This window comes from Engystomops pustulosus, chromosome 4 (genome assembly GCF_040894005.1).
Source record: "Engystomops pustulosus chromosome 4, aEngPut4.maternal, whole genome shotgun sequence".
In the NCBI taxonomy this organism is placed as follows: domain Eukaryota; kingdom Metazoa; phylum Chordata; class Amphibia; order Anura; family Leptodactylidae; genus Engystomops; species Engystomops pustulosus.
In genome coordinates, this window is record NC_092414.1 from 175040939 (window position 1) to 175055323 (window position 14385).

The following is a 14385-nucleotide window of genomic DNA, read 5'->3' on the forward strand; positions in this document are numbered from 1 at the left end:
CAAGTCTTATTCTCTTCCTGCAACTTCAAAGGAATCTGCAATCTTTATTCACACGTATGGAAATCCAAACAGAGCGAAATGTATTGAGTGCAACCTGAAGAACGGTGACATTAGCTGCATTTTACATTAGGCAAAACCTGACTGATTAACGTGTTGCTGTTACTTTGAAGTCACATTCCATGTCTGACTGCAGGGTATACACACGCACACGCACGCGCTCGTGGATATGTGGATGGTGGAGAAACCCTCTGCTTATCCCTTGCTGTACTCAACAAGAAGGGAAAACAGCGCATAGGGCTTCTGGTGCCGGCACATTTTCAGTAAGGAGTGATCATTGGTGTAACACGTAAATGGCGCATGTTTAGCGGTACCTTGTAAGTTGGAGAGATCTTCTGATGGGTTTGAGGTTGTCTCATGCGGCATGATCTGACTATACACTGAAGGGTATATTGGTGTATCTACATGTGAAGCAATACTAAGCAGAGGCTGCCGTGTAGCTGGTGTCCAGACAACCTGCTGACTTTCATATGTAGGCTCAGCAGGAGGTGAAAAGGTTGACAGAGAGCATCTTGGCTAATCTCCTGTAAGATTAACTATTACCTGCTCATTTCTTGCTCAGAGATCCTTTGCTGCGTAGGACGCATCTGTCCAGCAAAACACAACTTCTATAGGTTCCTCAACCATCAGAGCTTTCTGCTTGAGGACATTGCTGCCTAACTTCATCATCCTTATGAGGTTGAAATGTAGCGGAGCAATCAAAGACAGATTAGCCGTATACAAAGGACAGAGCTCTGTTTTACAGGTCTTGTTTTTTTGTGTGTCTCATACGTTTTTGGTAGACATTGGTATAGATTTCTGCTGTAAAGTGCACCAAAATTTTTGGCTCTCAATACCGGGACTATTGCCTGGTCTTTGGTGTAAAATATTAATGTAAAGAAGACCAACAAAAGTAGCCTCCGTCTAACAAGGAGAAGACACTTGGCGCAGTTTCTGTCTGGTCTAGTTTCATAGGATCTAGATTGAAGGCAGTATTAATAAATCCGGCCCGGCGAGTCTGGTTTGCTTTCCACAGGTCAGCTGCCAGTTTGATTCCCGCACTCCCCTGTTGTGAAGGTCAGATGTCTGTAGACGTAAGTGGTGAGTTGTGTAGCAGCTGCTCTCCGTTACTGGTGTCCTGGATTATCTGCTTTGATCAGTTCCAGGTGCAGACTTATAACTCCAATTCTACAAGGCAGCTGATGCACAGGTGCACCACCCTCCCTGCCAGAGGGCCTACCGTACCTCCAATGGAGCCCTCGCTTTAGGATGCAGTGTTTGGTCTTTTTATGCAGTTTTACCACAATGCTATAACACGACATATGGAAAAAGGAAAATACACAAATATATTTACCCAGCATTAATACCAAACAGTGCCAACAGTGGGGGGGCATTCACAATGGCTCACACACCAGTTTTCTGGGGTACAAGACTCAAATCCGGATGACCCTGCCCGCTACATTTACCATGGCCAGTGGCAAAAATCCTTACAACTGAATTCTGCCTGGGGTAAATAATGTGGTAGGAGCCTCTTACTATATTTGGCACATCATGCGCCAGTTTAGGTAAAATCTGCATAAATTCCCCACCACAGAGTAGAGCTCTGAGGCTGCGGTCATACGTTCCTGTAGCCTTGCATTTCCTAACGCAATGTTAACACACAGAGAGTGGGGTTAGTGCTGGTTTACTCAAAACGCATATGAGATCAGGCTAATCCCCTCCCCCACGCCCCCTAGCCTCGTGGGCTCATACACACTTCTCAGGTTTCCCTGTGTGTTAGCACATTGCAGCTTATTTTGGGTCTAACTACATTCGACCCATCTTCTAGGACGTTTTAGGTTTTAGGCCTGTGGCAGACGATGGTGAATAGACTGCACCCGGCTACACTAAGTGCAATGCCTTTCAAATGATCAGTCCCCATGGCCGTTATCACTGGAGCCGTAACTGCCCCCAAGATGTCATCACTGGAGCCGTAACTGCCCCCAAGATGTCGTCACTGGAGCCGTAACTGCCCCCAAGATGTCGTCACTGGAGCCGTAACTGCCCCCAAGATGTCGTCACTGGAGCCGTAACTGCCCCCAAGATGTCGTCACTGGAGCCGTAACTGCCCCCAAGATGTCGTCACTGGAGCCGTAACTGCCCCCAAGATGTCGTCACTGGAGCCGTAACTGCCCCCAAGATGTCGTCACTGGAGCCGTAACTGCCCCCAAGATGTCGTCACTGGAGCCGTAACTGCCCCCAAGATGTCGTCACTGGAGCCGTAACTGCCCCCAAGATGTCGTCACTGGAGCCGTAACTGCCCCCAAGATGTCGTCACTGGAGCCGTAACTGCCCCCAAGATGTCGTCACTGGAGCCGTAACTGCCCCCAAGATGTCGTCACTGGAGCCGTAACTGCCCCCAAGATGTCGTCACTGGAGCCGTAACTGCCCCCAAGATGTCGTCACTGGAGCCGTAACTGCCCCCAAGATGTCGTCACTGGAGCCGTAACTGCCCCCAAGATGTCGTCACTGGAGCCGTAACTGCCCCCAAGATGTCGTCACTGGAGCCGTAACTGCCCCCAAGATGTCGTCACTGGAGCCGTAACTGCCCCCAAGATGTCGTCACTGGAGCCGTAACTGCCCCCAAGATGTCGTCACTGGAGCCGTAACTGCACGCAAGATGTCGTCACTGGAGCCGTAACTGCACGCAAGATGTCGTCACTGGAGCCGTAACTGCACGCAAGATGTCGTCACTGGAGCCGTAACTGCACGCAAGATGTCGTCACTGGAGCCGTAACTGCACGCAAGATGTCGTCACTGGAGCCGTAACTGCACGCAAGATGTCGTCACTGGAGCCGTAACTGCACGCAAGATGTCGTCACTGGAGCCGTAACTGCACGCAAGATGTCGTCACTGGAGCCGTAACTGCACGCAAGATGTCATCACTGGAGCCATAAATTGTGACTCTTTTTTTTTTTTTTTTTTTTCTGGTTGTACAGAGAAAGTGGCTTATTGCAGGCTGGGACGGGGACACTAAAATTATATTTTAGTGTCCCCGTCCCAATACAATACAAATGAAGGAACCTTTTAGTAACGAAACTTTGAATTAGAAGTGAATATATTTAGATAAGATCTTCGATTATATAATGTACGTTAACCAACACCCACCTCCGTTTTCTGGAAAAGTGGGTGCTCACGGTGTTAGTAGGTTGTCTAGACCAAACAATACCTTTTAATATGTATGTAAGAAGATCTTAAGCTAATTTAAACCTTGCAGTTTTTTTTTTAAGTTGACGGTCTGTAGTGTCTACAAGGAAAAATAGACTTCATAACTTTTAGTCATCAGGGGGAAGACCTTTCACCTCCGTTTCCAAGCCTGAGGTTCACGCTGTAAAGTTGTAGTACACTGAGGAGTGTGCATCACCCACGTCTTTGGATCAGATGAATAGATTTATGTAATGGGTGGAATATTTTGTGTGTGTTTGGTGGGCAGAAAGTGAAGTGGGTGCATAGACAGAAGTGAAAGAGCAGTGTCATTGATGTATTTGTAGAGGTTCCGTTCTATGAAGAGTCGATTTATACTTTCCATTTTAAGGCTACCTCCTCGACCTTGAGGTTTCGCTGCAAATAAAGGATGAGTCTGATGTCTCGTAACATTATGTTATTTGTGAGAAGACCACAGTGGGCCTAATGGAATGTGTCCAAGAAGTGGAATCAAAAGAAAATATTCCCAACTTGTAGGTTTGTGACCAGACACTTAAAGGGGTTGTCCACTTTCGGCAAATAATTGAAATTGTATAATGAAGTTATACAATTTTTCAATATACTGGGGCAGATTTACTTACCCGGCCCATTCGCGATCCAGCGACGCGTTCTCTGCGGTGGATTGGGGTCTTACAGCAATTCACTAAGGTAGTTCCTCAGACGTCCACCAGGTGGCGCTGCTGCGCTGAAGTCCACCGAGGCCCACCGGAGTGCACTGAAGTTCACCGGCCTATTCCTCGTGAAGGTAAGCGGGAGTCCCGCGACACTTTTTTTTTTTTTATGCGGCGGTTTTTTCGAATCTGTCGGGTTTTCGTTCGGCCATGCCCCCGATTTCCGTCGCGTGCATGCCAGCACCGATGCGCCACAATCCGATCACGTGCGTCAAAATCCTGGGGCAATACAGGGAAAATTGGCGCAAATCGGAAATATTCGGGTAACACGTCGGGAAAATGCGAATTGGGCCCTTAGTAAATGACCCCCACTGTGACAAATCCTCACTTTTTTCTAGATCTCTACTTGCTGTCATTGTATCGGAAGCTTCATTGTTTACTTCCTGTGGATATAAACTGGTCCCTGGCCAAGTGATGTCACACAGTTGCACGTTTCGTTATTACAAAGGGTAATCGGAGCTGTGTGATATGACGAGCTGTGCACCTGTGTGACATCACATGACCAGGGGCATGACGAGCTGCGCACCTGTGTGACATCGCATCACATGACCATGGATATAACAAGCTGCACATCTGTGAGACATCACGTGACCAGGAACAGTTTTTTTTATCCACTGGAAGTAAACCATGAAGCTTTCTATAGAATTACAGCATCTAGAAAACCATGAAATGCATCCATTATATGCTGAAAGTGAAATAATAACCCCATAAAGGAAATAAGAAGTGCAGTACATACTCTGGTATAAGCAGATTTTTTCAGCAAAAATAATTGTGCTGAAAAACCCTACCTCGGCTTATACTCAAGTCTATAAATAATTTAACAATGTACTCACCTTTCCGAGCCCTCCGCAAGGCCTCTCCTTGCTTTGGGTGCTCCGGCTCCTCTTTGGTTCCCCACACTCGTCCTGCACACGCCAAAGAGGAGCCGGAGCACCTGAAGCATGAAGAGGACCTGCGGGGAGCATTGGAAAGTACAGTGTTAATTTTTTTTGTTAATGGCATGCTCGGGGCAGTGGCTATGTACTTGGGGGTTGGCTGGCTATGTCCTGTGGGGGCAGGGGCTTTCAGGCTGTATACTGGGGGGCAGGGGCTGGCACATTATATACTGGCTGGAGGCTGTGATCAATGCATTTCCCACCCTATGCTTATACTGGAGTCAATAGGTTTTACCAGTTTTTTTGTGTTAAAATTGGGAACCTCGGTTTATACTTGAGTATATACGGTATATGTCACTGCCCATGCACACACATACACATATACCCTGCTCAACCTGGACAAAGGCTTTAAAAGGGGAATAAAGGCAAAAAAATGAAGAAACCTGAATAATACTCCATCGCTCATAATTTGCTGTAAATGTGACATGTAGATGGCTTTATTGTTTTGCTGTGGTATAAGAAAGTTGCGTATGACCCTGTATAAATAGCAGAGCATCTGGCACGGTCAGGTTTTTGCAGACGGCCGCTCACTTCCTTGCTGCTTTATTTTACATTTGGTAAAATTTGCAAGTTTTACCAGATCATGCAGGTGACCTTGGAGCTGCACCATTAAAGGGGGTGAAAAATATATAAATTGTACCAAATTGTAGAGTTATTACGTTTACTAACATATTGTGACGCCACATGGTGCTCTAAGAATATCAGTGCATACTCAAACCACCTGCACATCCTCACTCCTTTTCTATGTATCCCTTACACAGAGCCTGATCAGTAGCGGAGAAATATTATATAACTATTATAGTCCTGTATAGATAATAGCTGTATATCAGCGACAGCTGTAGGGCAGGGAAGGAGACTGCCTGGGGATTATTGGGCAGATTTATTACCTATCCTTTTTTGTACAGGTGTTTTTGGTTTTTGCATGGATGCCACACATCCTTGAAGGCACAATAAAAACCAACTTGCCAAATGAGACAAAATCCAAAGTGATGTCCTATCCACCGGATAGAGGAAAACTCCCTGATAAGTGATGGGACCTCCATGGATCATGAAAACTGCAGGCCATGGTAAATTCTAATGAATAGAGCGGCTGGTCGCACGTGCCCACTACTGCTCTCGTCCCTGTGGCATTAATGGCGGTAGCCACGTACTCGTAGTACTACTTAAATGGTGAAGGGAGCAGTAGCCCACATGGGGGTACAACCGACAAAATGGCAGGGGAGGAAGTGTCTGGAATTTGCGATTAATTAGTGTTGCAACATTTGTAATGTCTTCCTTATGTCTGTAGCTATGTAGGGGGTGTAACGAAAACCAAAACTTTGGGGCTCATTTACTAAGGGTCACAGATCGCACTTTTGTTAGACTGTCTTTTTCGGGAATTGCGTGGCTTTGACAGGTATTACAGGTATAACCGGTGTCTGCGCTGGGATTGTGTTGCAAGCGAACGATTTTTGCAAGCGAACGGCTTCCAAGCGACATAAATTGGGGGGTGGGGGCGTACCGTTGGACAATCCAACTGATTCGGACTGAGCGTGGGATTTAACTTTCAAACTGTGTCGCAAGAAAATGTACCGGCACTTACATGCACCAGGAAGAAGAAGGTGTTGGATCTGAGCGACACATGCAGGATATCGGGCGCACGATCTTAGTGAATCGTGGCATTATCACCGGACAATGCACTTTCTGTGAACTCCAGCACAATGGGGCAGATATACTTCGGACGAAGAGAAGCAGGCAACATTTTTTAGATGGGCAATATGCACAATATTATAAAAGAGCTTACGGTAATTGCCAACTGGAAGTTTTGCCTGTCATTTGGGGCACAATGGCATCAAGTAATTGAAAATGCTGATCATTTTATAAGTTTGTTCGGTTTTTTTTTTTTTTTTTTGGTGTGGTTTTTCCCTTGGCTATGCTGTTTATTACTTATAGCGTTGTATACTCCCCACTGACTGACATGATTTTATATTTATACAGCATAAAGTTTTTCCGGTGCATTTTTTTCTCTTTTAAAGGAGTGTAAAGCCGCATCAGATCCCTCAAGGGGTATAGGATGAAGTTTATAGGAAAGGAATTATTAGGAAAAAAGTGATCTTTTAATGGCCACTCATTAAAAAGAACCTGTCACCAGCTTTTACCCCACTAAACTAACAGCCCCCTCGGGTAAGGGATGAAATGTCCTTTCTAGAATTCCCTCTTTTATGTGAAATCTCGACTGTTTCTGTCACCTCTACCTGTTGGAACAGCTTACAAGGATCCATCCCAGCCTTTTATCTAGTCAATTCATACATTAATCATTATAAAATCATCTTTTCTTTATTATGTAAATGAGGCTGATCACATGGTCAGAGGCAGTGATGTCACCCATGTTACCCCTCCCCTCTCCTCCCCCTGCTCATGTCTGTGTGTAATGTATAGTAAAGCATTGCTAGTGTCTGTGCTTTTATCTTCTGACCTATTCTCCTCCTATTACACATGTGTGAGACACAGACATCACACCATTATACAGACTGTCAGTCATGTGTATACGAGTATCTCATACACACACAGGCTGCAGGGGGCGCCAGCACCAGGAAGCACATGCAGGAGACATTACACCATTATACAGGCTGTCAGTCATGTGTATGGGAGAATTTCATACACACACAGGCTGCAGGGGGCGCCAGCAACAGGAAGGACATGGAGGAGCCATTACACCATTATACCTCACACCATTACACAGGCTGTCAGTCAAGCACTGGGGGTGTGGCTGCACCTCCCACTCCCATGAATAAGCTGGACAGCTTGAATATGATAATGACTCATTGGACATCTCACAGGTCATTTGCATACAGCTTTAGGACCTCATTGCTTAGGTTTACAGGCATGTAGAGGGACAATGAAGGGATAGAGGCAATGCTTTCTGATAGCAGTTTATGTAAATATATTTAGTTTAAGGGGTTAATTTGCCTGATGGGTTCTCTTTAACGGTATCTGATTCTGTAGCTCACAGAACCACAAGCTTGATGTGATCTGAAAGATGAGATTCTTATCTTTAATATGAAAACCAAAGTTGTGTTTCCATCTGCCATATACCCAAATATAGGCGCATCTGTAGTGGCACTCCACCCGCAATGATAGACTTGACTCCTCTCAGGCAAATATGACTGTTCTCTGCTTATTTACACACGTCTTTGGAGGACCTGATTTTATAGGTTAAAAGTTGAGGGAGTGCTGGAGGGTGCTAGGGTAAAATCTGATGCCCGGTTCCCTTTAAATGTTACCCATTTTATGCCAGACACTCCCCCCTGGACATGAATGGTCACATCCTATAAGGTACCTGGTGCTCCAGTAGGCATAATCTTGCCACGTGTAATAAATTCGGCCTAGATCTCCATAGCGAGTGACGTGCTATGAAGCGAGGTGTTATACCTTCCCCCTTATCATGCGCTCGCTAAAGTCATCCAGCGCTTCAAAGATTTCTCCATTTCAATGGGGGTTTCGTCAGCAACAAATCTGTGTCTTGTTAATTGGCTTGTTAGCGGATGTGTGAAAACTGGCATGGCTGTGAGGAGAAACCTTGACAATTTCTCAGCGAGGCTTTGGAATTTGACAAGAAGCGATATCCATACAGATATGGCGCAGATAATCTGCAGCCTGTCCGCCGCAGTCATATTGTGGTCGTCCATTGTTGTTTCTGCCTTATAAGATCTGCCGTAGTATTCGCTCAGGACGACGTCTTAATCTTGTTAACCACATAGGAAAAATACAGAATCGCCTTCATAATCTGCATTACAAGTCATCTGGTTTCTATAGGCAACACATTTTCAGAGTAGCGATCATCTCATTTATCTTCTTATCCCCTGGGAACATACTGAGGGGGGGGGGGTGTCAAAGCTAAACTCCACATAGGTACCGTTAACTCTGTACAGTCTGTATCTGTCTGATTTTACTGTCGGCTCTCTGCACGTGTCATAGGAAATCTATTCTTCATAATATATAATCGTTTATATATTAAGTAATTATATATTTACTATAGCAGCGTTACTATAGCATTGTTCCTCTTTTATTCCTCCTTGAAATGTGTGTATAATTTGACCGTTTGGGAGATGAGGATGTGAGTCCTTACACTTTCCTATACTGTCCAATCGGCGCTCCTATTGTTGGGTAATATGAGGATGCAAATCTTTGATTATGAGAATTATAACATCCTGTTGTCTATTTATTGCAGGAGGAATTACAGAGCAGTGTAGGTTATGGGATTTAAGGGGGTTTTCCCACAAAACATCATCCTCGTGATCTGTGGGGGTCGACAATCTCCAGTCGGCTCCATAGAGATGAATGGAGCAGAACAGACATGTGCGGCCGTCTGCTCCACTCATCTCGGGGAGCAACGAGAGAGTTACCTCGGAACCCCCGTTCTCGTGATCTCTGGGGGTCTCATCACCAAGACCTCCACCTCCGTGGATAGGGCCTAACTTGTTTGGTGGGAAAGACCCTCTAATTCAATCCCTTATCCCCTCATTATAGCCCGGTTTCTTATGCAGGGGTAATGGCTGCGGAATTGGCTCTGGGGTAAATCCTGCAGCCATTACGCTACAAGTGAAGATGCCTTTACTTCTGGAATACTAATAGTTACTGGTCTTATCTAGAGTGGTAAAGCAATTGTTGGTACTTAATGGGGTTTATTGTACATTAAGACTAGACAGTCTTTACACCTGGGATGGAGGGTTTCAAGATCCCTGCTTGCTGTCATTTCACAGAAGCTTTTAAGACTTGGTTTTGAACCATGTTCAGGACAAGCTGTTGTCCATATAGGGAAAGAGTCGCGGTTTCTATTTTATTACGGCGATAATAATATATTACCCCAAGGGGTACAAATTCCACTCAAAGACAAGCAGGTGGCGCCTTTCTATACGTGGTTTTTGGGTTGGATTTGGTATTATGTTCTTTCTTCTCGTCTTGGACTGAAATGGTTAAGAATAAATTCTCACCAGACATTGTCCACATGTCTCCCGCAGTTTTACATCTGCTTACAGTCTGTGAAACATCACACACTTTGCATGATAAATAATTCTAGGCAGCGGCATGCAAATGAACTGATGAGCCCTTCCTGCCTCAACTTTGGGGCTACCTTAGAGCATCCGCCTACTATGGAGGGGAGGGGGGTGCTAGATTTGGGTACCACCAGCTGTGAATAGGCCCAGATGTGGAGATCATCTGATGCACAGCTTTCACTAACGTGCCGATTGATGACTGTCACAGACGCGGGGAGAATATAGGTCACCGTTCTATCATTGTATCTCTTCTCCGGTCACTGCGATCTCTTACTGCGCCCATCAAGATGTATGCGATACAAATCCTTTATTATAGTATAACTTTTTATGGTTTTTTTCTTTTTTCCTCACCCCTTTAATTTCTTGAACGTGGCAATAAACAGCAGGATCTATTGCAGCGTTTAATTTATTTGTGTTTTTATGGATAAATCTACATGTTTTATGTTACATCCATTGTTTTAGTCCTTACATTTTTAGAAACCGTTCTGTTCTCTTTCATTCGACTTGTAATTGCCTTTACTTGTGTAACCTCTCCGCCTGCTGTTTTATTCCCAAGCTTTATGAATATATCTGTGTGTGTTTGGTGTTTTTTTTTTTTTTTTTTTTTTTTTACTAGTTGTTATTTTTGCAACCTTCAACTCTGCAAAAAAAAAAATCTTATTTAATTTCAATTTCCCAAATCTCTCTTCTAGGTTTTTGGCTAAGAAATTGAAGCCTTGGGCTGCAAAAGAAAGCAATTACGGAAAGCTGCTGACCATGCGCTAGGATTCTGGGGACGGCCACCTTTTTTGGATTATAACGTTTATTGTGGATTGTAAAAAGGAAAGAAAGTGACAATGGGGAGGAAGAAAATACAGATCACGCGGATAATGGATGAACGGAACCGACAGGTACTGAACTGCAAAGGAGAAGTTGTTGTGTTTTGGGCTTTCTGATGCTATATGGCTGCAGAGTTTTACACACATTTTCTCCAAAAATTACTAGATTTCGGTGACCTTAACCCAAGAATCTTTGACTATTCATCTACAATTTATATAAATGTCATATCTGCATCTTTAATCACTTCCAGGGTGTGGAGTAAAAGTGCTGACCGCATATATCGGCCGCACTCTGCATGTGTCTGTATTGTAGGGCCTAAAGGGGAACCTTTAAAGAAAATCTACCTTCAAAATACTTCATGATAAACCAGAGACAGGCACAGTGACTGTGGTAATCTTCTTATTTTTGTTATCCATGATCTCCTTCCTTCTAAAATCAACTTTTATAATTATGCTAATGACCCTGAAGGGCTCTTGGGATGTTTCCAGAGCCCCTCAGTGCTGCAGATTGACTGTAAAAATGAAATCTCACCTCACCGCTTGCCAGTATAATTTTACGGCAGCATGGAGTGCTGGAGGGGGAGGGGAAACCTGCTCTGCTCATTGTAACAGCCTGTGAAGCTACAGCACAGACTCATTACAATAAGGAAGGAAGGAGGCCATGGATAATGAACATAAGAATATTACAAAGACAATTAGAGGCGGTCCCCTACTTAAGAACACCCGACTTACAGATGACCCCTAGTTACAAACAGACCTCTGGTAATTGGTAATAAACTGTACTTTAGCCCTAGGCTACAATAAACAGCTATAACCGTTATTTAAGGTGTCTGCAATTAAGATTTATTGTTAATCCTGGTTCTTATGACAAACCAAAATTTTTACCGAGACCACAAAAAATGTGTCTGGAGTTACAATTCTAAAATATACAATTCCAACTTGCATACAAATTCAACTTAAGAAGAGACCTACTGAACCTATCTTGTATGTAAACCGTGGACTGCCTGTATAGACCCTAGTAATTTCCAAATTGGGTTCAGTCAAGTAATGGGTTAAATACTGGCCCACCGGAGGATTCTCTGGTGGGCCAGTCCCTTAATGGTAATAGTTACTGTACATATTTTAACTCTATATTGTCTTATTCAATAGCATAGTCAACTGCACTTTTCCTTATCAGTTTTGCATGTAATGACCTATATTGACCATAAAGATGCTCCTTCAGGTAATTGGAACCCTATAGATTTATTTGGTGAACACGCTAGAAACTTATTCTTACTGTCTACACCAAACCTTACATTAACCAAGGCAAATGATTGTGTCCAATAACAAGAAAAGTAGATCTTTTATAATACCTTTTTAGTGTGTGTATAATTTTAATTTGCATATTTTTTTTTTTTTTTTATATAAATTTTCTGTCTACAGGTCACATTTACCAAGAGGAAATTTGGGTTAATGAAGAAAGCCTATGAGCTCAGTGTATTATGTGACTGTGAAATTGCACTGATTATTTTCAATGGCTCTAACAAACTGTTCCAGTACGCGAGCACCGACATGGATAAAGTCCTTCTCAAGTACACGGAATACAACGAACCTCACGAGAGCAGAACCAACTCCGACATTGTGGAGGTAAGAGCAAAACCTGTGTGTCTACATAGATTTAGAAGTGCACAACCTTCTCGCATTGTAAGCGGATTAAGGACAGGACTAACTTGCATGATGCCCAGTTACAACGTAGTGCGGGAACCTACAAGGTTGCCCTTTGCTGTAATTCTGATCTTTGCTGGAGTCTGTTTGTTAGTATACAGCATTGGGAAGCAATGTGGATTGCTATCGGGTCATAGGCATTGGGTTCGCCCAGTCATATGCTGTGGTTTTCACTAGTTGACTTCCTACATATGTGTCTATAAAAGTTTAAGCCGCTATTAAAATAGAGAAGTTGTTTTGAGGGTTTTTCTGACATTGATGCAAAAGATGGTGCGGTCAGTAACTGGTAGCCTCTCCCCACATCACATTAGACCCCTATGTTTGGCATATCCGCTGGAAAAAGATCCTGTCATTTATGTTAAATGTATCCAAATGCCGTTCTATGCCAACGGAGACCAGAAAGCTTTCCTACGTTATTCCAGACACAGACATTGTTGGAGATTTAATAAAGTGTCAGTGAATGGACCAGTGCAGAGTAGGCTCCGCACCAGATACATCATCCGGTGTGATCTATCTGGAGTACTTTAGGTCTGTGGCGTCGAACAGTTATTTGTTCTAGCTTATGTCAGAACTTTTTTGGCGCACAGACTCCATTTTCTGGCGCATGGACTATGCCACGCTTTTTTTTTTTTTTTTTTTAAATCAAGTCCGAAAACTGCCTAAAAATGGTCTAAAACCCTCAATAAATGTGGCGCACAGCAGAATTCTGGTGGAGACCGTTTGATAAAAAAAAATAGATCCTACTTGTGAAAGCTAGGTAGCCATGTCTTCCTGGGAGTTTTGCTCCTGAAATCTGCTCTTAATTTACATATTACTAAAATAAAGTTTTTAACACTTTAGGTTATGTTCCAAGATTATTAAATAACAGATTAGGGCACAGGCAGATCTACTTCTGATAGTAGATTCCTTATGGTAAGTTTCTTTAAAGGCCATCTACCACCAGGATGAAGGATTGTATGCAAGTGAGTGTGAGGGGCTCCAGTCTCCATTAACACCTATGGAGCCTAGAGCCCCTCGGCTCATTTGCATACAACCCTTCACACTGGTGGTAGATGCCCTTTAAGCTCTACTCTAATCCTGGTCTATGTGACTGCTGGCTAATTTTGGAAGACCCTTACACATTAGGTGAATGTTGGTTAGCTGAATAGACCTATATGGAGGGTCAGACCTGCTGGACTGTGGTTTTCTACCTCCCTATTAAAGGCTCATGTAATCTTACACGCAAAGGTCGTGTTCACATGAGGCTTTTCTTAAGAGTTTTTGTTACCTTTTTGAATTGCATTTTAAATGCTTTTTAAAACACTGTGTCAACGCAGCCTAAGGTTCCTCACCTCACCCATTTCCATTGGAACGGAGTGGCTGTGCCGCAAATTTTGCCAGAAAAAGGCCATCTCTATAAATCGTACCATGGCTCGGTCATGTACTCACCACACTGTGCCCGTGCATAATGGGAGTCAATGGTAGCCATGAGCTGGCCACAGATTCTGGGTCACTCAGACTAGAGCAGATGAATGCTACATGTAAACTGCTGTAAGGATAGAACCTGCTCTGATGTTTTTGGCTATCACACATGGCCTGGTCTGGGTGCTACCTGTTGAATTAATAGTTTACAGACTAGCAATGTTCATGTGCATAAGGCTTAATATTTCTTTTGGGTGGCTGGATAGAAAGGGGGCAGCTGACTGCCAACTAAGATATTTTACCAACTCAACAATTCTCTGAGCAAAAATGTGATTTTTTTTTTTTATCTTTGGGTGAAATTCTCTATAATATAAGTATGGAAACTACAGTATAAAGCACATCTGTTGGAATTGTGGTCACATGTGATACAACCACAGCTCTTATTTTGCATTGCCTGAGCAATAGAAACTAGAACATAAACTCAGAGCGCTGTATGTATGAGCTTTATTGTTCTCCTTGATATGTATTTCCAGTGGCGTTA

At 43.6% G+C, this 14385-nt stretch overlaps 1 protein-coding gene across 9 annotated transcripts in view; it reads left to right on the forward strand.

Annotated features, from left to right (window-relative positions):
• Nucleotides 1–14385, forward strand: part of MEF2A (myocyte enhancer factor 2A) — a 103247-nt gene that overhangs the window by 45784 nt on the left and 43078 nt on the right. For all 9 annotated transcript variants that reach the window (XM_072148592.1, XM_072148585.1, XM_072148594.1 and 6 more), the window contains exons 2-3: nt 10614–10811; nt 12162–12365. In XM_072148592.1, coding sequence (XP_072004693.1) covers nt 10758–10811; nt 12162–12365 — 258 coding nt within the window. In that variant the 5' untranslated portion in view covers nt 10614–10757. The remainder of the gene's footprint in view (nt 1–10613; nt 10812–12161; nt 12366–14385) is intronic.